Genomic DNA, 27,464 nt, shown 5'->3' on the forward strand with positions numbered 1-27,464 from the left:
TTAGTAGAGCCCACACCTCCGCCCCAACTTACAGACATCAGTCCTCCAACTATGCCTGATGTTTTTTTTTATAAAGGCTCACAAATGATTCCCCGGGAAATCAGCCCAAATTTCGAAAAACACCGAAATTCAAATGTTAAATAAAGTGAGCAACAATTCCTGGATTTGCACCAACATTTAACTGGTAATTCCCTGACCAACAGCACATTGTTCCATCAAGTTTCGTGGCAATCCGTCCAGTAGAGACAAACCAACTGAGATGAAAACCTCCTTGGTGGAAGTAAAATATGAAATAAGGAATAATCACGGACTTGGACAGGGACTTTGCTCGATCTGCTCAAAATAACAAACCTGAACCTCATGTATCAAACTTAACTGACACCAAAGCAAAACCTAAAATTGAATTAATCTACTTCTCCAAACCCTAGCTTACCAGACTGTTGCTAAAAAGTGTCAGGCGGTGAGGTGGTGAATCTCACTCTAATAGAGATGTTATCTATGGAGCTCTGTAGTCAGGATGAACGAGGCAGACCCAGGTTCTGCTCAAAGCCAGGAAGGAGTCCTTCTTTTTGTTTACTTAAGTTACAGCATCCACATTACCACAAGCAACTTTCTCTAACACAGGGAAACTGTTTAATGCCAGGTGTCAGGTGGGCGGAACAATGGTTTTACTCCTGAGTGCAGTCTTTGTGGCACAGCTTGCACACTTTCTCGTCGGGGTATTTCCGGACCAGCGCGCCGTCCTCCCCTGGCACGCCTTGGATACAGCGGGACACACAGAACAGGCCGTCTTGGAGGTGGGCACACTTCGTACAATTTCCAGAACCCTGAAAGAGAAAGACTCTGCTTAAAGGTCTCTTGAGAGGAATAATTAATTCTTAGAAAGTTTCATAAATCGAAGATGCAAATGTTACACGATGAAACACACAAACACACAGTCACGAAACAGTACGATGCAACTCCTTCCTTTGTTACACTTATTATGATCAAATACTTTCTCAAACTAAAAGCTCCTCGACTTACGTGGTCGGACAGAAGTTTAGTGAAATGTGGGACACAATATGAAACTCCTGGCAAGTGAGTGAAACTGTAAAAATAAGACAACAGCCCTCATAAAAACTATCAAGCCTCCTCTATAATTTTCTGTTGTCACTTATTGAAGAATTAGGATGATTCTTTGTGTGTTTCTTTTGTTTCATTTAATTTTCTCTGAACGTTGTGTGCTTGGGCTGGGACGGCATTCGTCTTGGTTATTGTAAGAATGAATGAACAAACTCAAAACCTCCTCATCTGCAGGTTTAGTTCTACATTTGATCCTTTTCTTAGAATTTCTTTCAACAAACCCCGAAACAGGGTCTGAGCTTTGCTTGTTTTCAGTCAACGACCGGATTAGTGAGCATGTGAGAGAAGCTCGCGCAGCCACACCCCTCCGTCAGAACTCAACATGTCCTGTGGCTGCGTTGCATTGTGGTCCATTAAGGCTGCTGTTGACGGAGAGGTGATTTCATGCTGAGTGATGGACACTAAAACAAGCTCCAAGACGTTTTTACGAGACTTCGGAGGTGTTGTTTCTTTTTTTAAAGACAATAACTTGGGTGACACGTACAGGTGCGCTGCAGGTTGGCGACCCGTCGATGCGTTGACACTCGCTGTGACACTTCACGCAGGTTCTGTTCACGACCACCTCCCTCCGCTCTCTGCACACACAAAAAAAAAAAAATATCACAAAGCTGACAGGCTCTCGCCGCCGGCGCGCCTCCTTTCAATCAGCGACACATGAAGTTAAATTCTTGATCCCTGCTTTCAGGGCAGAAGTTAAATTGTTAGCACGTCGAGATTCAATGTTTGACAGAGGTCTGCAAAGATAAACAGATGTGAGTGAACGTGCCTCTCCAGCTGCAGTGTTTGTTTTAGATCTGCTGCAGCTTTAACTCCCAAAATACCTCGGATCATATTTAGTCTTAGCGTCACTTTCAGGAAACAAATCCCCAAACTTGTCTAATGTCATCGTCTGGAAATGCTCGGGGTGAGAATAAAGACTTTGAAGGAGTTATCTGCAGAACACACATGCCTGATGCTCGGCCTCTGTCAGGTCCAAAATAAGAAATGCTTCATTTACCCCTCGAGGATGTTGCAGGAGTTGACACAGCTCCCGTCGCGGCTGTTGTCCCGGCAGGCGAGGCACATGTCCGGGCCCGGACCCCAGCAGCCCTCCTCGGTGCACTTCCTGTCACACGTGTGGTTCCTCAGAGCTGAAAACAAACACACAACCTTCAAGAGGAGGTCTCTTCTCCACGCTCAACCCATTTGACCTCTGACATCTGGCTGGTGGTCTGCAACGTCTACATGTCGCACGGTAAAAACAATCAAAGCATCTGACTAGATTCAGCGTTGAAAACAAGTTCATTTACCACATGTGGCAGCGTCAGCGTTTTCCACCACTTTGGCAATTTGCCTTTCTGATCTGAGGAGCCCCTCCCAGTGGCTTTTATTGGTGTAGCACAGGTTCTGGTTCTGACTGATGTACACGTTTCCATCGCTGATTTCTTTGAGGGAGCGAAGGCCCAGGTGGTCGATAGCGAGCGTAGTAATAACCAGGCTGCGGTCGCCTCTACCAAAGGAAAAGAGACAGATCGAATTTGAATAATAGTCAACTCTTGAAAGACAAACTTATTCATGGTGGGGGGGGGGGGTCTTAATAAGGAACATACTGCTTAGTTCGTCCTCGAATGATCTCCAGATTCTCAAAAGGACTGAGTGAGGTCATGTTCTTTGGCCACGTCTGAATCCACAAGTATCCTGAAGCGACGCATGGTTCGTTACTCATGAAACTATTATGTGTTTATTGAGTGTGTCATGCATTACTCAGGTTTTCATAGTCTTACCGGTAATTTCTCTCACTGTCTTAAACACATTAAGCCGGGCAGGGTCCATTTTTGGTGTTTTGGTATATGAATCCCTTAAAAAAATAAGAAAATAAATGTTTATGTTGTTAAAAAAAACCTTCACAGCGATAAACCCTGCCATGTCCGGGTCTTACCCATGAATCGATGTGTGGAGGATCTGGATGTTCCCATTGATTTTCGTGCAGTTTATAAAGGAGTCAATGTTGGTGGCGTTGATGGAGAAGGTGTGAGTCAGGTTTCCGGATCCAAGACCATTACAAGCTGCAAAACCAGTAGGAAAACAAACCATTTGTACCTTTAAATCCCTGGGGAGAAGCTACTGGCAAAACCTTAGCTCACATCGAATCTCGCCGTCTATGTGTCCATTGGAGGACGCGGCCGCTGTATTGCGACACATCTCTAATCTGCAGATCATCCACTTTATTTGATATAGACGGTAGTTTATAGCAATAAACAGTTATAACCATCAAATTTTATGAATGTTTAAATACATTTGTTTAAGACTTATTTATTTATTTAGATGTATTTTCAATCTATTCTAAATTTTGTGTCTCAGCCTCCATGGAGTCAACTGGTCGAGACCCCCTTAGTTCATTATAAGTGGTACTTTAATATAAGCATTAGCATGCTTTAGTTGGTAAACGGTGCAAATTAATGTACAATTCAACAGTTTATCTTGGATTGTTTTATAACTTGATGAGATGGTTTATATGCTGCAACTAAAGCCGGTGACTCAAGTGCATGTATTCAGTCACATTCCTCCTCTGTGGACTGTGTGGTTGTGCGTCAGAAAAGGTTCCCAGGTAGCTCAGGGTGACATCTTAACCTCCTACCTTTTGGACACAGTCCATCGCAATTGGCGCACTTCCTCACTCCGCCCTCATCCACCTCATACGTGTTCCCACTGCACGCCCGCACACAGGCTCCGTGATCCGTCACAATGTAGTTATCTGGGATTATTGCAGAAATACAAGCACATCTCAACAGGCTCATTCGGCATTAATAACATATATGAGACCATCACCATAGGGGATGGTAATGTGCAGGCTCTAAAGCATGGGCTGAGTAATACAGGGACAGATAGGTACAAGTTAAACTAAGAGAGAACAGTTCATGCATTAACACGCCCTGAAACTCAATCATTTTCTTTCCTTGTTCATACAGTTTATGATTAAACTGGAACCGTGCACTGTGACCAATGAATGTCTAACAAAGCTGAAGGACAACCTGGACCCTCAACACAACACAATGTGATTCCACTCGTACTCGTGTATCATGTCTTTTCATGTTCACTAGTGAGGCCGACTAGTTCTACTCTATTTACACATATATTTACACACACATATTTACATATATCAGAGGACTGGCTACGATTTCTAGCAAGAAAATAATATGAATATGAAGAAGAAGAAGAAGAAGAAGAAGAAGAAGACTAAGAAGAAGAAGAAGAAGAAGAAGAAGAAGAAGAAGAAGAACAAAGGACAAAGAACAAAGAACAAACGAAGAAGAACAAAAGACGAAGAACACAAACATGAATATGAATATAAAGAGGAACAGGAACATGAATATGAATATGAAGAACACAAATTACAAATACAAAGGTTGTCTTAGTTTGCTTACGTGGGCAGCTCTTGACACATGTGGCCCCGAAGTTGTACTTCCCGAGGGGGTTGGGCACCAGCTGGTGCAGGTTGGGGTCGTAGCGCATGAGGCCCGGGCAGGAGTCCTTACACACCCCGTCATCCTGGAAGTCCCGACAGGCCTGCAGCACAAACAACAGCCATCCAGTACACAGGGATCAAAACAGAGCCCCACACTAATGATAACACTGCATTCCTCCATCACTACTTGGACTTCTCCTCCGAGCTGCTCAGAGGAGAAGAGGGAGAGCAGACCCTGATTCTCCATGCGCTGCCAGATGAGAGATTGAATCGCCACTTATATGTCTCATTGGTACGGAAAACAATAATAATACTTCTGATCATAAAAACAGATGCTGCTCCCGAGTGAGGGGTTTGTTTAGTTTGAGGCCTCTCAGCCACATTTAACTCAGGGATACGAGACGTTCGGTTTATTTTGTTGTTCCAGCTCCTCTGTTCTCCGGTTCTTTGATTCTATCTTCACTCCCCTCCCACATAAGAAGACGTCTTTCTCTCACCAGACAGTCGGTGGGCCGCGGTCCTGTGCAGCCCGCGGCACAATGCTCATTACAGCAGTCGCTCGGTGAAGGTCCTTTGCATCTCCGAGAGCACTGCTGTGCACAGTTCAGCTTTGTTACTGGAGACAGGAACAGGACAGAATCAGCGGAGCGACCGGCAGCAGCACATCATTCTTTTAAAAACTTTTCTTTAGTTTCAAGGCTGTAAATATAACCATTGGTATGTTGATGTTATGGTAGAAACTATGGAGAATATTTAGGAGTAGTTTTCACTTTGTATTGTTGGTGTACAGTAAAGAGCTGACTGAATACTGGAACTATCTTGCTTTTACTGAGATTTTAACTTTATTCTGGTTATATCATCATTTTTTTAACTGTATTCTCATAACTTCATGACTTTATTCTTGTAAAACGTTTTTCTGGTATTACTATGACTAGATTCTCCAAATCTTGGATTTCTTTGGAACCTAATACTCTTGTCGTACTACCTATCTGCTGAATACTTCAATAAATGAATGACAAAAGAAACTTAAAACCCGGATGATGCTTACATGTCTGACAGTTTTGAGGACCGGCTGCCCAGCATGAACCATTAGAGCAGCTTGAGTCACATGGTTTGCCTGTAAAAAAAAACAAAAAAAAAACAGGTAAAACACAATAAAATGGTTACATCATATTCTTTACTCACACATGATGAATCAAACCTGACGACTTTGTATCTTGCAGTAAAGTGTGTTACTCACAAAGTGGATTTTTGCTGACTAACGAGAGCTCCATGCGGGGCTTGTTGTCAGCGTTGACGATATCGTACCACTGAATCGTCTCCATGTTGCAAAGCTGCTGGCTCTCAATCTTGATGCCTCCTTTTAGAATTTCTGCAGAATAATGTAAAGTTGATAAATATATGATATAATATATTATTCGAAATTGTAAAATTGTCGTTAAATTGGCAATAAATCTGAAAACAGAGAATTGGACTGACCCGTCAGGCTGTTCAGAAGAAGCTCTTTGGTGCCCTTAGCGGTAGGTTTGTCATAATTGGCAAAAACAGAAAGGGCAAACTCTCCCACATCGAGGGTGTGACCGCGAATGATGCGCAGGTTGTCCAGAGGGATCCTGGGGGCTGTGTTGAGGGCGATCAGGACGTAGCCGCCCACTTCTTGAATCGACTGTGGAAGAAGAATTACGAATATCTGTATAAAACTTGACACAGTCTGTTGAAACTGTTAATGGTTTTACAAATCATTACGCATATTAAAGAATTTACCCCCCACCACCCAAAAAACGAAATTAGAGCCCAATAAATAGCGTTCTGTTGGGGCTGTGGCCGACACTGGTAAAGGGGATTAAACATGTCAGAGACCAATGTTTATCGGTGAATAAAAGCCAATATCAATATGTCTGTGAAAGACTCATGTCTGATATTATCGACCAAACACTAAGCACCAGTCATCGGTATGTGTGCAGCCTCACAGGTAAAAGTCAGACCAAACAGAAATTACGACAGTTGCACAGGTAGAAAGATGAACATTAACATTTTGAGTAAGATGTCTCCCCGCTATCGCAAAAGAAATCCCCATCCATTGACATTCTGCATGATATCTGCTGACTGTGTGTTATTTCTGTTTGTGGGTCAGTGTGTGTGTGGTCCCTCTTCACATCTGGAGTTTTGAAGCGAAGCTCCGACCAGAGGGCTACAAACACTGTGAATCATCCGTCCCTCTGCGGACTCGCTCTCCATTGATTTTAATTATCTGAGCTGAGGTGATAAGAGCTGTCTGGATACGCTGCAAAGATCCAGGGCTCAGATTGTCTGGCAAACTGACTCTGGACCAACATGGAGATTGAGAGGACTAAAAACAAATAACCTCTATTGCGAGTTTGGCCTTCACTGTTAAAGAGTCTTTACCCTGAGGAAGGACAGGTCACGGTGCTCCTCCATGTAAGTGATCTCCAGATTCTCCAGGATCACAGTGCAGTTGCTGTAGGTCTTCACCGTGCTCAGGTAGTGGTCATCTCTGGTACCCAGAAGGCTTAACCGGTTGGAGAGGCCTTGGCATACTGCAGACAAAGATATTTTTATAAGAATTTGTCATGCATATTTGAATGATACTTGAAACAAATGAAACACACTGCAGGTAAATCATCATGTGGAATTGTCAGAAAAGCATGAAGCCAAAGCTCCATGGTGCTCTCAGCCTGGAACATCCACAGCTTATGAAACACATTGGCTCAATTTATCATTTTCTGTGTGTGTGTGTCTCCGTGTGTGCGTCTGTTTGTGAATTTGCTCCGTGCAGTCATAACTTGGCCGGCCTTTCATGTGAAAATAAGCGATGTCGGCTGCGTCTACAATAGGAGTCAAATCCCAGCGACAAAGCGAGTTCTGGCTCGTGTGTCAGAGCGAGCCGGCCGTATTTATACTGGCAAGGGCCCGAGTCTTTTCCACTGCTGCGCGGCGCTAGTTAAAAACAACCACTGTGACCAGCATCTCCGGGCACATCGTGTCATTTCGGAGAAATCATTTGGTGTGTCACATATCCAGGAGATTTGTGTCTGGGTTTCTTAGGGGAACTCATAACTAACAACTGTCTCTGTAAATTCAGCTTTTGTTTTACGCAGATCCGATATCAAGTTCTCGATATATTAAATATCAACCAAGGGCTTGAATCCGATGCTGATCCGTAGACTTTCACTGGTTTTCAGTTCCAAAGAAATAAAGGCACTGAAAGAGAGATTCACAGGAGTACAGTTGTAGGCTGATAATGTGGCCTGTATCTGGTGTTATGCAACAAAAATGTTTGTGTAGGGAAGGCAGCATTACTGAGAAGTGCAGCAGACACAAAAGCCGGCTTGATGAATGCAGGTTTAAAAAAAGGGAAGAATGCATGTCGGGTCGGTTTCCAGGATTCGGTCGTTCCAAGCTGGTCAGACAGGTTCTGACTGGCAGAGAGGAGAGGGTCAACTGTTCGACACCCCTCTGGCGCAGCCACGCAAGCACACATGTAATGCAATTAGGGGAATAATCGATTGATCTCTTTTAAGTCTTGATTTATAGGTTAAGTTGGGTAATAGCTGGAGAAAAACTAAGAGATTCATCCCCCTGTTTAAGACATTACAGTTCTGGGGTAATGTCTCGTGGGTCACATTCCTCAACGTGTCTGTTCCTGACTAGAGGGAAAACCAAAGCATGTGCACGGAGTTCTGGGACACACCTCACAACAACTCCGCCGGGCACACGTCGGTTCTTTTAACGTGACTGAGGGATTTTCGGATTCTCAGGACCGAAGGAAAGGAAAAGTTTGTGATGATCATCTCTCATGCTCAGTCAAACTCGTATCAACGGCCAGTGTTCCGAGCCCATGCACTTTCACTCAGGTTGTTGTTCAACACACAGCGAGGGTATATCGAATCAGGGGGAATTAGGCACAAACAGCTGTCCCCCGCTCTCCCTCCTCTTCCTCCTCATTAGTGTGTCCCTGAGGGATCTCCCTGATGTGAACCCTGCAGTCCAGCGGCCTAATGCCCGGGCAGCAGAGGCGGACGAGCGAAAGCAAGCTGACGGTTTTAATTAGAGGAGCCATGCGAGATGCAATTAGCCTCCTAATTATTACTTGGATTGAGAAACAAACCTGTAGTAAACAAAACGGTTGTCATGACGGCGCAGCTGGGTCTATTAATCAATCTGATTTGGAGATCCCAGGTGACAGTTTGCTAACAGAGATGCTAATTATGCCCAAATGGTTTGTTGATATGCCACATACAGTATATCTATGTGCATATGTCCCTCATGCGTACATGGAGCCTGTTTCCTGTCTGAATTATTACCTCCACCGAGGAGGTTAATATCTTCATCTGGGTTTTTTTTTCTTTGCAGGATTGTGCAAAAACTGCAAGATGGATTACCTCGAAATTTAGGAATTTGGTGCAGCTTGGTTGAATTTAAGGGGACTATCCGGCCTCGGTGGAGGTTCATGCTCTACTAGTTTGTTCTGTTAATATCTATGATGTTCAGGAAAGGCTGCAAAAGGCAGGTAACTATACCTTTCCTTTTCCTGAAGTTCATACTTGAGTGATGCACAAGGCAGAAAGAAAAAAGAAAAATGATTTGATTGCTCAAGCAAACAGCCGCTCGGCCATGGTAAACACTCCCGTCGTCTAGCTGTTGATTTCATCACACCGCTGTTGCAGGTGGGGAACGACCTGATATCCTGTGACCATAAACTGACTTCCTCATTAGGCAGCAACACATGAGGAAGAAACCAGGTCAGGCCCTGTCAACACAAGTTATAACTGACAGATGTTGTCACAATCCTTCCTAGACGATCATTTTCCAAGCGATTCAAGTCTGGTCTCATATGTCTGAGTCCGATCTGACATAAAGAGTTTCACAGAAGGACAACAGCAGGTGAGCAACAGTTCCCACAACCCTGTTCTTTCCGGGGAGAGTGATTCAGGTTTTACTCATCAAGCATATAAGAACTGTTCCCAGTTCGCTTTGAATGTGAAGGGTGGAGCCTGCACAGACGCAAGCAATACTGTGACAAAGACCAATTACCGATTGCTTCACTTCCTCCAGCTGAATTGTCGTCACTAAATGTCCAGGAGATAACTACAGGAGCAAGGAGTGGCAGGTTGATTATATCACTGCCTCAGTGTTGCATGCATGTGTGTGTGTGTGTGTGTGTGTGTGTGTGTGTGTGTGTGTGTGTGTGCACACAACACCAGTAGTTCAACAAGTAATTCCCTGGATTGCACTGTGCTGATCGGCAGCCATGTCAGAGCCAAACAAAAGCCCTGATAAACCCGATCATTACTCATCTGAGCATGTTGCTATGCTCCCTCGCGTATTGTTCTTCTGATGTTTACTTGAGGACTAGCGTTGGAAGTCAAGTGTGTGTGTGGGCAGATATTTATTTCTCGAGGCCATTGGATCTGCCGTCTACGTGAAAAGCGGTTATTTGCGAGATAATTAGGATATTGTTCCGGTTCAGAACAAGAATAAAAATAGTTTACTTACGAAGAGAACATAGAGAGAGTTCTGTTAGATTTAAAAAATAATAATAATAATAATAATACACACTCATTGAGAATTTACAGGATACTCTGAAGCTTTATTCAGACGTTCTCCAGAAGTTAGCCGTAGGGACTGTGAGTGAGATTCAAATTATCTGAGTCAGTTACTCCGGACATTCAAAAAGGTAGTCCTAAAAAAAGTGTGGACATTTTCAGGAGTTCACGTCTGAGCGAGAAGACTGGTAATTCCCCCCAAGTTGTAAATCAGAAAAGGATTACATAAATATTACCATTCAGTGTTTATGTTTTTTTTGGGGGGACGGAAATGTTAAAACCGCAAGAACAACTCACAACGTAATGAAATCCAATCAAACAACATTACAAACTACGGCCTAAGAAGGTTCAGCCTCTCCCAGGAAAGAAGCATTTTCATGCACTGGGTTGCAGATATGCAATTCAAGCTGATTTGTATTATCCTGCACATTGTTGTTGGATCATCAAACTGTAAAATCAAAAGGTTTTCCTTGAGCTTTGGAACTGAAGGGAAATAATTTGACAGAGGTAAAGGGAACGAGTGAAGCAGAGTAGAAAAACCAAAGTCACGGCCGACGAAATTTACAGTAAACACTTTGGACGAACTGACTAAACATGGCGAGATCAGATGTACAACGTCGAGTATCAAACGCAACCAAGGGTCAAATTGTAGCATAAATTCACGGTTGGAGGTCTCTTTCTCTCTATCTCTCTCTCTCTCTCTCTCTCTCTCTCTCTCTCTCTCTCTCTCTCTCTCTTTCCTTGTATATTTGGCTGAAACTTCGTCTCTGAGAGGAAATAGTGACTGTAAACCAAACTGAGACGATGGCTCCACAAACCCATCTAATGGTTTCCCTTCTGTGCGCTGAGCCATCTGCTATACATTGAAATCATCATGCTTCATATCGCTCCACAGACGGACAGAGAAAAGGCAATGCCGCGTTCGCTTCCTCTCATTCGCGACCCCGCTATTCGATTACGCTGTGTCCAGAGTCGGATAATCACGTTCCCTGAAATCTTAGATATAATTAAAGGGAAGTCACAATGCGAACCGACACGACTTGTTTGTTTCTCCCTCCGACTCAACAGCATTACGGCAAAGTCTCTTATGTAACACAATCTGCAGTGCTCCTCTGCTGATAACAAATCGATGCCGAGGATTAATTCCCTTATTTAGAGGTGAATTATTGTTAACCCCCCTCATATGTCTCTGCAGACAGCAAGAGGAAGCAGATGAGAGAATGGGGGGGCACACTATCAGCTTTTATTGGCCTCGGTTTAGACTATAAGGCTCCTTGGGGTTATACTCAAATTTCCAGAACTCCAGATTTCAAGGAAGCATAAATCTGCCAAAGCCCACTATCAGTGTGTTAACCCCCCAAAAAAACCCACTTCCTGTATTCTTTCTGTGCAATCAGCTCATACTTCCTACTCCTATATTTTCTGACTGGCCGAGATTCAGCCGGAGATGAGGGATCAAATGTCCCATAAAGACCAAACCAGCAGAACAAGTGCTCGTATGTGCTCTCTACATTCACATGAGCACACTTTGTAGTTCAGACTTAGAAATTCCTGATATCCTGCTCCCTTCCTCTGCGTGGGAGATGCATCAATCCCTTAGAGAAAACATCTTGGGGCCTTAAAAGAGAAAAAGAAAAGAGGGTCCGGAGGATACCCCCCCCCCCCCCATGACTTTCCCTCCCTATTCCCAGTGAATGCAACAACATAGGTCCCTCTGACAACTCAGGAAGTTGATCTCTGCGCGGGGTCAGTTTCATGCATCTACCCCGCCGATGTTGAACCAGATGGTAGCTGATTGTCGTCTCCAGGGGAGGAGGACAAGAGGAGGATATAAATCCTGCTCTATTGGAGAAAGAGAACTGATGGAAAGGAAGTGAAAGGGGCGGGGGTTGGTGGGGGGGAGAGAAAACGTGATGAAGGAAGGCGAATATTGCGGTTTGACTGACTGAGGTGGTGGATGCAGCGGCCGGCTGCGGGGTCAAACTGCGGGGATGGAGGGGGGGGGGGGGGGGGGTGTAAAGCTTCACACTTGATGTATGAATGTGGCCGATGTCCTCCCTGGATGCTAACAAAGGGGGACAAATCTTAAAGTGTCCAGCTGAAGAACGCAAGCAAACCGAAGCTTCGGCCCCCGGTGACGACGCGAGTCCGACCCCCGACTCCAGTTTGATCTCAGCCTGTGAAGTTTAGTCTGTTAAGAGCAAAGTGACCAAATAAAGACCAAAAAGCCTGGTGTTTACTCGCGGCCCCTGAAAAGTGCTCTCCAGCCGTCAGTGAGACACTCCAGATACCTGAGGCCGGGCCCATCAGAATGTTTACTCTCCACCTCGGTGTGAGGAAACCGTGGATTTAGGTTCTGCACAAACACAGGAACACAGCATGTATACTCACACTGCAAAGTACTGGGATCAGCAGTTCTGAGACCCTGAGGTGAAAAGATCCATCCAGAACGAGGTCACATCGAGGAACCAGAGTCCTTCTCAAGCAATTTACTTTATTAGTGTTATAAATATTATTGGTTTTTTTCGACAGTGGGGTTTGCTTTCAGTCTCTAGCCGACAAAAATATATGAAAGCACCATGACATCATGATGTCAAGCTAAGATAAAGCAGCAAAATAAAGAAAAGAGAGAAAGAAAAGTATATTTACATACAAAAGACACAACATATGGATTATGAATGTAGATGTCTGCTATTTCTTTTAATGTGTTGTGCAATTAACCTTTTTAAAACATTGGATTCACTAATAAAAAGAGAATCTACCTCTTTGAACATTATGGTTTTACTGGCCTCAGTAAAATTGAAGAGAACCGATTCTTGGTTTATGTTAATTCTACTAAAAATGAAAAACATTCTAAGGAAACGTTCTAACGAGAAACATCCTTGACTCTATATGTTTCACAGACCTCACTGGCAACAGTTTTCATGTGAACTACAGTTCTACAGTAGGAAGCAGTTCCAAAGAAAACTCCTCTGACTGACGTGTGTCGACAATCCAGAGCAGCAGATCATTATCTCGGGATAGAAAGTTGCTGGTACAGTAAATCTAAAGTTCCTGCAGCTCTATTGACTTTTAAAGCATCTTTCCGCTCTTTTCTCTCGTCGCAGTCGCCTCCCACAGCTCATCAGCGTCGTTTCCAGCTGCAACAGACAGCTGCTTCCAGTGAAGGAGCTGTGATAAACCTACTGAACATGACCTGCCCAGCATCACATGGTGGACAGAAAGTTATCTGCCAGCTGGTGAACACAGTGAAGTATTTTACTGTCCTGGCGTCAGACACTTGGAAGTAAAGGAAATTAGAACAGAGCTTAAAAGGGAGTCGATGAACGGATGTCTTTTCTGAGTCGGTTCTATGTGTGAATATCGTAGGCTGCATATAAAAATGGATTTGTCCAAAGAGTGATGCCAACAGTGGCCGTAGCATAAGTCATAAACCCTTCCTCCTCCATGTTAGTTAATGGGACATGGACCAAACGCAAATGGTCAAAACACATGTCAACTCATTTTCTATACTGGTTTCTGTCATTTTAAATCAGACCGATGTTTGTTCAAGTGCTACCTCTCCAGTAAATATGTTTGATTATATATTTGGTGTGACAAAAGCAGAGTAAAACGTCAGGACTGACAGCTGAGACTGACTCGCAATTGGTCGAGCACATGTGTGGGCGGGACCTATGTTGTTTGTACAGTTAGTCGCACTGCTTTCGTCTCCCAAAGGGGATAAGTGAGCAAATGTTCAGAGAACCATGTAGAAAAATATTCATTTTACTGGCTGACATGAGGATCTTGTATTTGCAGTCACGCTGGTTGTTGTTTTAACTACTGCGGTGAATCATCAACACACTGAGCATCTCTCTCAATAGTCAATGTATTCCCTGAACCCACTGTGACACCTATGACATGTAAATATCACAAACAACAGGAGATGCATTAACGTTTACGTGTGGCTCCTCACATTGGATGAATGTAAATCAATTTGGATTTAGTGGAGGTTATTCCAAACTGCGCTCCCACTCCTTCTCCAGCTGTGACCAACATACATGGGGCTTCACATGAGGGCCCACATCATCACGCTACACTCATCATTAGTCAGTCGATTCTCCCACACGCCCTGTTGGAAAGTCCATTAGCGCTTCAACTAATCCCACTCGTGTTACCCCCAAACTCACACAACCCCCGTTACCCCGGGACCCATTTAAATTCCTAATGACGTGCAGCATTCGACCCACTTCCTCACGTCCACACATTCCCCCCATTGAGGACCGTTCTCGCCAAGACAACCCCCCCCCCCCCTCCTCCACCTTTCCTCCATCTCCTTCCCTGTTAAAACCATACTCCTCTTCAATCCCACAGGAAGCCTGAGAGGAAGACGGGAGAGGGAGTGGGCGGCAAGCACACTGCTGCTAACTCGCTCGTTCAATGCCCCACCAATCCTCCTCCTCCCCCCCCCCTCTTTCCAACAATCGCCACTGAGCCGTGCATGGAAAAGAAGAGCAGAGGAAGAAGGGAGGCAAAAAGACAAGAAAAACAACAACCACCAGCAAAGAATCCCACACGCTTGACACCTCATTCCAGCCGGAGAGAGCAGCTGGGATTCGGGAATCACCCTGTTGGTTTAAGCATTCCCAGCACAGAGCAGGTTAGGGCCCAGCAGAGATAGGACAGATAACTCTCAGTCCCTGCACTCCTCACTTCATCCAAACAAAGGAGATAGATGCTCTTTGAGGTCGCCCTTTCTGCTCAAGGGTTTCTTATTTTAGCCCCCGATTGCTGACAGGCTCATTTCTGTGAAGGTCTGACCGCTGTTCGCAGCGTTGCCTGCCGACGACTCTGTTCCTGCCTTCGTCGGGTCTGAAGTGACTCTGAAGTCTTCGGACTGAGGGATCCCATAAAAGGAATATTCTACAAAAAGCCCCAGGGTTCGCGTTAGTAAGCTCTGTTGCTCAGCCCTTACTCACCATTTCAACCTCTGCGTTCAGAATCAGCCGGGCTCTGAAATCCACTGATGAGTAGTTTCTTCCTCATCCACGCTGGCAGAGGCCCAAAGTCAGGGACAAATGCAGCTCGGGGGGAATTAGTTTGTACAGCAGAGGAGCTCTTGTAATATTCGGCACTGAGGAAGGGTGTTTTGTTACATGTTGCGTTGTACTTGCCAGAAGCATGACCGATTTAATTTGCACAGGAAAGCAGAGAAAACTTCAGCTACGTCTTCCTGATGACACATCAAACTGAAATGCCTGAAATGCATCAAGGGGGGGCCACTGCCAAGTGTTTGAGGCCCCCGCAGAGTGTTCGGTTATAAACTTGATAGTATTTTCAGAACAACTCTATCTACGCCACAGTAGTGTGAACAGCGAGAACTGACAGTTTTTCATCAGACACCTCTCCCACAAGCCCCACAGCTCAGATTTCTCCCATTGTTAACGTGGGGGGCGTTATCCGGTTCCTGACAAATGCAGCACATCACATATTGTTAACAAAGCTCCCAAACAATGCGTTAGCTTGTTTTAGACCATTATGACTGTGGAGGGTGGTTGTTTCAAGGACGCCCCCTCACTGGGGAGACACAGAGGGGCTTTTGCACAACCTAGGGCTTTGCTGCTTTGCGTCAGTCATCAAACGCATCACACTTGGCAGACGAGAGCCTTATCTTACTACCGGCTGCACTGCTGAACACAAGGACCCTGGCTCCGAATCAGTGTGTGTGTGTCTCACAACACGGAAAATAACCTTCATCAGTGTTGTTTTTTCTGTTAGAAATTTTAAAACTACTGGAAGAAAATTGGTTGAAGGATGCGGGATGGCTCAGGGAAGAAACCATTAAGTATTGGTTTGGTCCTGGATCAGGGGATGGATCCAGGAATTCTTTTAATGTTTTTCCTTAAACATTGAGGGAAGGGGCGTTTCCCACATTTTTATTTATTACTCAAGAGAATTACGTGAGTCTTAATGAAAAAATGCAGACGTGTTAAGGGTGTTGGTATCGATCAGTGTGAACCGTTTTGTGAGGATCCACATCTGTTTCAAGTGGATCTAAATGTGGTTTCATAGAGACTTAACTTTTTTACCACAGTATTGCAACAAATAGTTTCGGAACCCTGAGAAAAGTTCTGTGGAACTAGGACTGGTTTTAATTTAAGGGGACTGTTGGGCCTTGGTGTTGGTTTCCACTCTACTGAGTGCAGTTCTAGTTGCCTCATATTACACATTACAAATTGCCAAATGAATATTTTCGGATTGAAAGTTCATTCTAGAAACAACATTGGATGAGACGGTCTCACCGATGGGTCCTTCTGTAGCGGCTCTGGAGCCCTCGACCATATCACACCGTCTCCCTCTGCTTCCACTAATGTTTTGCCAACTACATCCTCCAAAGTAAACTTTCTGTGTCAAATTCTAAGCCAAAATGGATAAGAAATTCCATTTGGGAAAACTCTGTTCTGTGATATGATTCACAGCTCCGGAACAGCTACTAAATAGATCATTGTTTTGTCAACCGCTATTTACACGGTCAAGAATAAAGTTTCAGTCTGACCTTTCAAGCAATCGTTGACATGAGGGGCCTCAAAGTGCCCAGACAATAAAGGAGGACATTTTAAGATGTATGATTCCATGACAACTGAGCAAATCTTCCATGAAAAATTGTGTGATACGATCAAAAGCTCCGGAGCAACTCTGAAACAGACCTTGTGGTGAGATAGTTTTGTCCATTACAACCATGAAAAGCAGATTAAAGGATGTTTCCAGCTCCAAATCCTGGATCTCATTTCGGATGTTTTTCAATCGACTAACAGGTGCCAAGCATTTATAACCCAGCAGAGGTCTTGGACAGTTCATATCACTTCATATCTTGGAGGTATTGGCACATAAAAAGTCAAAAATACTGACTTATCAAAGCAGAATTACAATATTTTTTCTTCTGCCAGTTCAACATGCAAATTTAAAATACCTCCTGCTAGACTGATTTAAAAACAAAATCTAATTTAGTCACTTGTTTTTATGTCCTTTTGACCTCATAACACAATAGGTTTTCAGCATTTTGAATCTCTTGGCAATCTTGTGGGTGCCTGATTATTGCAATAATACTTTGATAAAAGAGAAACAAGTGGATTCATATTAAAAATAAATCTCTGCCTGTTTAATCAGCTCAGGAAGAGGTTGTTGAGGAAGTGGACATACTGCTGGTCCCCAGGGCTAATCCTTGCTGCCTGGCACTAGTTCAACTATGCACTCCAGGGTATTTCTACCAGGGAACCCTTCCTCCTGCGAGCCACACGGATATGAAGCTGAAGTGGTTTGTTATGAATATGAAAGGAGAGAGCAGCAAATATTGATCATTTATCCGTGATGCTTTAAGTGTCTTGGGGCTCTAAATATATGGTCTCCCTTAATGGTTTAGTGGAAAGAAGTAGAGAAGCAGTTCCATCTTTTTTTTTATAGACGGAAACATTGCAAACAGAATCCCTCTTTTTACAGGCCTCTGGCTTCAATTATGAAAACATGAGGTAATGAAGATGTTACGCTCAAAGTCCCACCAGGAAATTAAATCTGAGCTCAACGAAGCGTTGGTGTTGTTGAAACTTATTAGGTAATTAGAGCAGGTATAGTGCACGAGGGGCGTTTTGTTGAGTGTTGTGTTTTAGTGCTGGGGGAGTCTGAGATCTGTAGCCGAGCCAAGCCTCCATGACGCTATAATGAACAATCATCTCCTCCCTGATAGGTGATGCTGGCTCTCTGATGCAGGAACACACCTCCCACTAGAGCTGGAAGGATTTATTGAAATATTCCCTGATAAACCTTTCATTTATCTGTTTGCAGATATGATATATTATATTTTTATTGAATAAGCCATGTAGAAAAGATATGCATTCATGTCTAGATTCATGTAGGAATGTCTATATTCTTTTAAAGCTCTGCATGTATGGTTGTACTGTATATGTTTTCATTTTTATAAAGTTTATGGTGAAATTGTAAAACTATCAAGCCTCACTTACATTTCTTTGTCATAAGGATTTGATAATGGCATCCTGGTAATCATTGACAACATTGTTAATTTAATTGAATAACGCAGATTGTACTTATAAAACTTTACAGGTCAATGAAGAAACCAAACTTTAGGCATAAACTAAACTACCAGCTCAACACATCCAAAGTTACAGAGATTCATGGTTCCAGATGTTGAATCACAACATGAGGGGTTAGTGATAACAGTTTGGATTTTGAATGAAATGCCTCCCCAGTTGTTGGATAGAATGAGATACAATTTGATACGACCCTTTCAGTATGAAATGTTATAACTTTGTGGATCCTTAACACTTCATAGAAAGCAACCAGGGTCCATGCTTTGTGGCCGAACCTGAAAAACTAATGTAGGAAGTAGATTGGAACAGTTTCCAAAGAACTGATAATATTTTAACAGTTTCCCATACAGTGAATTATTTCGTAAGCTATAAACCCAACTGTGTCTCAAAAAACAAAGTCCAAACCACACTCCAGATTTCATTACACCCTTTCTTTTTACTACTTCAATGCATGTGGTATTTTTCTGATATATGCATTAAGGATCAGTTGTCCTGAGTCAACATCAAGCTCAAAGACAACTTAATAGTTTCAGTTCCCCCCTCAGCCTTTATAACTTCCAGCGAACAGGGATCCTTTCTCCCCACTGTTGACACAGGGCTGTAAAGTCATGTCTACAAGGAACGTTAAGGTCAGGGTGGACAGATAAGCCTGTGTCAGAGAAGACGACAAAGCCCCAAATAAAGAACCTTTTGTCCAAAGACTTAGGGGTTTCTGCAGGGAAGGAGACATTCATTCAAGTGGGGCCCACACATTCGTCTCATGCATTTCCTCTTTTTCTTATTTCTCAGTCGTGTATGTTGTCCCATTATCTTATTTGGCACCCAGCCCCTTTCCCAGTGTACATTACCTAACTTCTAGCCTTATTAAAGTTTTTCTCCTGTTAGGGAGCACAGGGAACGGAACCACAACTGGCACAGTGTATGCCAAGAAACTTCAGGCTTTGCACTCTGCAACTTGTCACTACCAGGCCCATTCTAGGATGTGACAGGGGGTCTAGACTATAACCTGGAGGCCATACAGGTATCAGTTAACAAGTGATTCTGCATGGCTGCATATGTTTACATTGCTCGTGAGAAACTCTGCTCGTTAAAAGGACGTTTTACCAAGAAGCAACCATACGAACCTCGTTCACAGTCAAATATAAGTTGTTCTATCAACAGATCACAAAAAGTCACACATTAGTCACGATAAGCAGTTTCATGTTTGGATTGTATGTCCTTATCTGTGTTCCTCAGAAAGGAGTCACCCTCAAACAATGCATGCTGGGAAGTTTGAATTTCAGTAGTTCATTCAATCCCCTGATGATTTCAAGAGTTTGTTTTAATAACAACACTTTAAGTTCATTTAAAATATATTACAAAATCTATGCAATTGTTATTCCTACTTGCCTTTTAAATAAATATCCTACTGGTAAGTTATGTACCGCCTTGCCACTCTGCCACACCCGTGCAATGAAGCATGTAATGCTATAATGACACTGGCTAAGAAAACACTTTTTCATAGGTAGCTGAGCGATGAGAACTGAAAGACATGTCTGATCTGGCTTATCTCAAACGGCCTTAATAATTATAAAACAAATACAGTTTAATCATATTCACCCTAAACCTCAGTTGCACTAAATCTATATCAAGTTAAGCCGAACAACTTTACGTCATTGACTCTTACATACTCCATTGTTGGCATTTGGTAAAAGTCAAACCTTTAAGCAACAGTCGAGAGCGGAGCCAATCCAAACAGCTTCAAGTTTCAGGTTAAAGAACTCCAACATCCTTTAAATCAGGATGTGAGGCAGGAAGCTCCCTCCTTCCTCCTCTCTTTACCTTGCAGAGGGGAATTACAAATGAAACAGTGTGGATCCCCATCACAATAGCTCTTGACAAATGCAGGAATTCATTTGCAAAAATTGGACAAATGAACTTGCATGTACCACAAGGTCCAACCCACTAACAATGACTCACGGCACAGAGTGCAGCATTTAGTTTACTGGGCCAATGGACCACACAGGAAGAGGCTGAGGGAAGCCAGCTTCAGAGATCAGCCGCCACCCCTTCGACCGGCGCCCTCTTCTCAAATATTCTGTGATGGGACGTTTGTTGATGAAGCTATTGTTCTTCTCCCTGTAGGGGATTCCTCCCGTTTGAAGCACTGCTGCTCAGAATGACCTGGGGGTCATTGGAGAAGATGCCACGCCTACACAAGTTCTTCAGGATGGTGCGGACCGGCTCTTGTCTTGTCTGACTCTTGGACACTAACCTGAAGCAGCTTGAAGCCTCTTTGATGAACAAATGAGCGAGGGCACGGATTCCGAAGTCAGAGATCTCTCCCCGTCCCTCTGATGTTTGTTTGTCTATCCTTGACTCTGCTGTTTTCAGCCCCTTCCTAAGATCAGTGCAACACCTCGGTCCATCTCATTGACATCTTTTACATTTGCATCATGACACGATGATCCGTACAGCTCAGCCCTGAATACAAATGAACCAGCTATTTCTGTCTAAGGGGAAAAAAGGCCTCAGACTGAATGCTCTCGAGCTGAGTTCACAGTGTCTTAGACTCAGGGTTTTCATACAAGCTGAAAGCCTCCAGGATCGAGACATGTTGGGTGCCCACTTTCCATCTTTACCTTCGCTACCGGAGCCAACTTACTGTTTCAGCAGTTCCAGTCTGACGAGACACGTTCGAAAACTGCTTCGTCAAACAAATCAAAAACATAAGGTTTCTTCAGAAGGGATTTTAACTGGCAAGAAATGTTTCACTTTCTACAACTGGCATGAAAGTAAAGGAAAAAATAGCAGACCAGCCAATGAAAAGAGGAACCCAGAAATCAAGCTAAGTTCATGCATTTGTTCCATCACTGTATTTCTGCTATTTCCAGTGTGAACTTCTCTACAAAAAACTACAATAAAGTAAACGCTGATGGTAAATGAAATATGAGGCTGCATAAATATGTTTCCTCAAAGTTAGTTTACTTTCCAGATTCTTCCTTTCATATCAGCACCTGACAGTGGGAACCCTTTCTCTGTTATATTGTAAGCTCACTGTATTAAAAACCTTGAGATAACAAACGATATGATTTGGTTTGATTTATATTTAAAGTCATAAAACATTTATTAACAGAGGGTAACAGTTTAATCAGTTTAACTGATGTAACACTTTACATCTGAGAAACTTGAGCTTGGAAAAGTTATTGTAGCTATGTTTTTTTCTTTAAATAAAGAACGGGAGGTGAAACAAATTACAACTAACTGCTTATTAAGATACTTGTGGATAAAGTTTCTGAAAAACTGAGTAGCTCTCTTTGTTACTTAAAAAAGCATTTTGTTGTTACACTGTGGCCAAGTTGATAGCTCCAATATAAAAGGCACTAATAAACACTGCTAATGATCCATCAATATCTTTGGAATCCATGAGAACGTGGGAATTAACAGTGAAGGTCATGTTTTTCCAAAAAAAGACGTTACGCTTAAGGTGAAACAACTGAATCTGATGAAATGATCTCACCGACGCGCCCTCAGGTCAGGATCAGTCTTAAGAGATAGAAATACTTTCACAGGCTCGATTACTCAACTGGAGCTGTGGCCTATTTTCCCCTCGAACATGACACTGCACCTGATGAGATGGGAAGATATCAGAGGGCCTTTTTTTCCAAACTGAATTCCTGGGTCTCTTTCCACTGGAGACTCCACACGTGAGCGGTGGATGATGGAAAAGGCCATAAAGGGCAGCGGATGACTTTGTCACCATGCGCAAACAAAAGGACACAACACAGTTCAATGAGTAACCACATGCACTCACTTATTCCATGCTGCGTTCTCCCTGGATGTATACAAACTTACACAACTTGCTTCAGTTGCATCACCATAAAACGCTGGTTCACTTTGAGTGGGAGCCCAAAACGAGGACTTTTAATAATTAATATCAGTCATGCAACAGTCAGCGTTTCTTAACCTATCAAATATTAATGTCAGACATGAAAACACTACATCAAATTGTATTGTTTATGGTTTGTTTAGACTCAGCAGAATAACCAGACACATAATTAAAGCTAGTGGAGCGGCGGTGCCTTTTGATTTTTTAAGGTTACACAATAGATTCGCTGTTTTCAGAGTCGTAAAAGTGAGACGAAGAACAAAAGCTGCTGCGCTGCCTTGTTTCCCCCCCGATGACACGCGTCTGGCCTCGGGTGTGTGTCTGCCGCGCGGCACAGATCTCACTTGCTCTACAGATGTTTCGGTGCAGCCAGATAACTCGCTCGCTACAGAGGAACCATTGTCCCAGAGTGAAACCTAAATCCTGCACCTTCCTAGCAGCTCTGTAAAAAATTCTCTACCACTCAGACGTGGTGCAGTTTATCAAAGCTGAGAGGGAGGGTGGTGAGAAATGATCCTCCGGCTCCCACGGCCCGAAACCCGAAAACACCATTTTTGCAACAATGGCTGCAGCAGATGAAAGTCTGGGAAGGTCGTCAGAGCACCAGCGCGCCTCCACACCAGCAGCGGGAGAACCAGGGCCACTCAGGACCCTAAAACGCAGACTGGAGATTCTAGGATTACACAGGATCACAGCCCTATATTTCACTACCGACGTCCATCTAGCCTCGGAGAGTGGGCTTTAATGAAAAGAAAAGGCACCGCTTTTTTCTGAGGGTGATGGGAAAAAAAAAGATGAATGATGAGGGAAGCTGACTTGTTAGATCCCAATGCAACACGGAGGGAAAAGCGCTTAGTCAGAACACAGAAGACGCACTGCAGGAGGGAAAGATTATCATGATTCAGCTCAGGATCTGCAGGTGTGCGAGCACATTTAAACCGAGAGGGGGTAGAAACAGACTTCACCTTTATATTATCTTCTAATCTTCATTCTGTCCAGTACTTAGATTACCATTAACTCTGAAAAAAAAGCATATTGATATAAGCGGGTTATCCTGTGCCCAGTGTGAGCTTGGTAGTGTTGCACTGGGATTAAGGATTAAGCGGGCGACATGTCCCTGAGATTAGTTTGATCTTTCACAGGTTAACTCACGGACCAGTTTAAGAGGCTGGTTCACCTCAGATCTGCATTTTATAAAGATTGCAAAAGTTTAAATACATTTAAAGATACAATAAAAAGCGTTAATCATCCCCTCGCTGGTACGACTCCAGTCACACACACACATATTTCAATTGATTCTGATACCATTCAGCATTTCCATCTGGGAAATAAATCAGAGCAGTTATTGCTTGTGGTTGGCTGCTGGGCAAAAGCTGCGGGCATTATTTACAATCTCTCCGCACACGATGACAGCTAATAAAATGAGCATGCCAGCAGACAGGACAAAGAGCTTTTCTATTATTCAGCGAGTCCTGTCAGTCCCGCAGGAGCCATCGCACCTTCCCGGGCTGCCGCCGAGCGGAGGACTGACAGGTGGGCTTCCCGTGGAAGAGGCTGCACTTATCAAATCTCAAATTCATTTCCCAATGTCGTCCCCATGAAAGGAATGTAACTGGAGGGCGGTTGATTGATGGGGCGTAATGGCCACCTGCTTGTTTATTTTCCAATATGCGACTATTACCTCCGACAAAGAGGTTCTGTTGACTCCCTTGTCCATTTGCTTGATTGTTTTTTTTGATTTGTCAGCAAAGGGAAATGGGCCAAGAGAGAACCAATACAAGTTTAGGGGACGATCCCGACACAGGGACAGATCCATTTTCTTAACAAGTGTCATTTTCACCAATTTCCTGCAGGGAAGGATTCAAACAAATCAGGCATTTGAAAGGGCACTGATATTTATGAGTGTGTGCGATTTGGTGCGGATCCAACTTCCTTCAGCCGCTGCCAGGTGATAGACTGTGGTGCAGATCCAGGAAATGTTTTATCATTTACTTTAGCATTATGAGATGGACCTGTGGCGGACACATGTGCTCTACTCAGGGCTGTTCTATAGCTGTCTCAAAAGGTCTGTTTAGTGGTCAGCCAGACAGGCCATAACTTACACTTCTCCCCTTTTGGTCATGTTTTTGGTTTTGTATATAAGTTAAGAAAAACTGAATATATACCTCCGTCATCGGAGCCTGGGCCTCATCTCAACAGATCCCTTAAATTCAATCAAAGCTGTAACAAATTTCTAACGCTCTCATAAATATCAGATCCCTAAACATGCCAGATATTTCTTCAAATCTGGGACAAAGTCCAAAAACACCATACATCTCACAATGTATTAATTCCTGGATCTGCCTCCTAATCCGGATCCGCACCAAAACTTACTTGATTCCTCCCGGACCCAAAGCACGTGCACCTGCCAAGTTTCCTGGTAATGGCTTAGGTAGTTTTTAGATTATCTCAATATACAAACAAACAGACGGAGGTTAAAACATAACCTCCTGTTCTACTGGGGCTATAAGTTGTTATGCTCTGATCTGGCCAATCACTATTGAGGTGAGGAGTTAATTGGTGATTGAATAGAAAATAAGGAATCTGTTATGTCTGTGATAAAGTGGGCATGACTGTTAATGTGACTCTCTCTCTCTCTCTCTCTCTCTCTCTCTCTCTCTCTTTCTCTCTCTAACTCTCTCTCGCCCTCTTTCTCGCCCTCTCTCTCTCTCTATCCTTCCCAGCTCATTGATCCGTTTTTGTGGAATTTCTTGTAACATGGACCAAACATTTATCTTTTTTCCATCCCTGGTCTCCGTCTATTTCGAGGTTTTCTCTCCTCGACAATCTTATGTCACTTCCATGTGTAAACAGCTGAGCAGATGTTCTCACTTGGCTCCTAGCAACACAAACACCTTCAGGTCAAACAGACTTCGCTGAATTAGATCGAACAGTCGGCCGCCCCCTGATAAACCGCACGTCTCGCGGATTGGAGATTCTAAAATAGGTCGAAGGATTACATGCTCCTTTGTGGGCTGAGGAAATGATCCTTCATTTTTAAGGCTCATAAAACCCTTTGGATTATCTCAGAAATGCTTTGCCACCAAGTTCAGAACAAGACTGTATTTTGTCTTGTTTTGAAACCTTGTTTTTACTGGAAAGAGAAGTTGGATTACGGCTCCTGACTCGCTCCTTTGATGACACATTTAAAAAACCATTCCTACATCTATATTTAGGTGTATTTAAAAGCACCTTCAGCAGTACACCTCTGCAATCTTTTATTATCCAAATGGTTGTTAAATATTTCATCTTTATTTGTCTTTACCTTTTAGAATTTCATCTTTTGGGAGTTTTGAGGTTTTGTGATTATGGGAAGTTACTGGAGTTGAACATCTTGTTGACACATATGAGCTAAAAAAACAAGTTGTGCCACACCGAAACATCTGTCTCAGCCTCTGGCCAAACACACAAGGACAACAACAACTAAACCTGTCGGACCAGATGGCTGAACCTTGCATATTGCTGGAAATTGAATCAGTCTCAAAAAATGAGGTAATTAAACACAAGTGCGCTGCGTACCGTAACTCTCGTTACAGCTGCTCCTTTCCAAAATTCTCTGGACTTAGAAAAAATTCCCATAATCCTTATTTACTGTGGGAGACCTGCTGCTGCTGCGCTCCGTCAGGTTTGTTTAGACGCCCAGAAATATTTAGGGACTCTTGTCTTTTTTGGCTCACAAACACTCTTGATTTGTTATGGTCCTGTGAAAACCAGCACTGGCTGTGGCTTGTCGGAGCGGACAGGGAAGATGCAACTTGCTCGTGCACTGCTGGCGACAAACACACACACTCACACACATACACACACACACACACACAAACACACACACACACACACACACACACACACACTGTGCTCATCTGCTTATATGGAGGAACAAGACTTGACAGTGATGATTCATTAGAAGAGGAAGTTGAAACTCATTAGGGACTGAAGAGATGTGGTCACTTTCTCCGCTGACATCTGGCCTGAATGAAGTGCGACTCCCTCCGACGTACATGTGGAGTCAGTTGTAGTAGTTTTCAGCTTTTAATCTTACAGCGACACTTAATCCAACCACTGGGGTGCAAGGGTGTTCCTTGCGGGTATAGTCAAATATGAATGTGGTTGTATAGTGAGGTGTCCAGTTAGAGACCCTGGAATCTCAGCTGCTCAGAGAGAAATTGAAGTAACAGTCAAAACACTGCCGTGCCATTAAAATAAGAGTTGTTTGACCTTAACGTTCCTCCGTCCTCAGCGGCTTGTTTTCATACTTTCACTGCAGACGCTCTGCTCTCTATCATCTGTGCAAGCTGAAGAATGAAGGGCCTGTCCTCACGTTTTCATCTAATCTCCTCTGAGGACCAGATGCACCGTGCAGCATCTCATCATGTCAGAGGATGCTCAGAGTGCAGGGCAAAAATAAGCACATCAGTGTGAGACTCTCTAATGTGAGACTGCGGTGGTGTGAGGCTGTGAGGATGAGAAAAAGTTACTTGTGTTCTTTCAGTGTGTTTGAAGGTGACAGCATGGCCCAGTTTTACTTCTATTTTTGCCTACAAACGGGTCAGAGTATACAAAAACAACGATATGAGGGTGAAATAAAAACGCACAGCCCAGAGAGAAGAGTGAAATTTCACAATCTGCACCCCCCCCCCCCCCTGCATCATCTTCATCACCACCACCACCATCATCATCAACGTGGTTCAAATCTGCGTACTTGAGTCATCGTGGCTGTGGCACAGATGCGTCTTTGCGCATTCCACCAATTAGCTAATTCAACATTTCCCACCCCCTCAAACCCGCGTCTGTGTGTGGACTGCTGGTGAGTCATGTGCGTAAAACTTCGCTGGAGCCTCTGTGGCATTTTTACCAGGGCACAGCGAGACTGTGAGAAACTTTTCCTCCAGCGCCGGGATCAAGTTTCCATGAGCGTTTTTTTCTTTTTTAACTTTTCTTGAGAGCCTGTCTGAGATTTGTGTGATGTGTAGAGTAAAGTGAGCCGGAGTGTTTCCAGGAGGAAAAGCGAAAGTCTTCTCCCCACTCCGACCCACAGCCACGTACATGTCGTAATGTCTCGCGCACATACCTTTCTTTTCCGCCAGTGCGCAGCAGCCCAGCCACAGCACAGAGGTGAGACTGATCCACTTCACCAAACTGCTTTCCATCGCGAGGCTCGTCTTGTTTCTCTTCAGCTTCCGCCGAGTCCGTGTCACTCCATGTCGACCACGCGAGTTATTCCGCTTGGTCACAACTTCCCAGTCTCCGAGTGGCTTTTTGGTTCCTGAGTGAAAGAGTCTTCCTCCTGCTGTGGGAAAGTCAAACTTTGACTGCTCCTCCTCCTCGGAGATCTGCTGCTGCTC

The 27,464-nt window shown here is 43.7% G+C and overlaps 1 protein-coding gene across 1 annotated transcript; it reads right to left on the bottom strand.

Annotated features, from left to right (window-relative positions):
* Positions 1–119: 119 nt before the first annotated feature.
* On the bottom strand, positions 120–27,414 carry LOC133969031 (epidermal growth factor receptor). The gene is made up of 15 exons (XM_062405343.1): positions 27,191–27,414; positions 6,974–7,125; positions 6,047–6,233; positions 5,808–5,939; positions 5,616–5,684; positions 5,065–5,183; positions 4,527–4,668; positions 3,740–3,856; positions 3,041–3,167; positions 2,886–2,959; positions 2,712–2,799; positions 2,412–2,611; positions 2,120–2,252; positions 1,607–1,697; positions 120–827 (listed from the first exon to the last, which is right to left on the bottom strand). Exons 1-15 carry the CDS (start codon positions 27,267–27,269, stop codon positions 669–671), a joined length of 1,869 nt encoding a protein of 622 aa, XP_062261327.1. The 5' UTR covers positions 27,270–27,414; the 3' UTR covers positions 120–668.
* Between the last annotated feature and the right edge of the window lie 50 nt (positions 27,415–27,464).

This window comes from Platichthys flesus, chromosome 14 (genome assembly GCF_949316205.1).
Source record: "Platichthys flesus chromosome 14, fPlaFle2.1, whole genome shotgun sequence".
NCBI lineage: Eukaryota > Metazoa > Chordata > Actinopteri > Pleuronectiformes > Pleuronectidae > Platichthys > Platichthys flesus.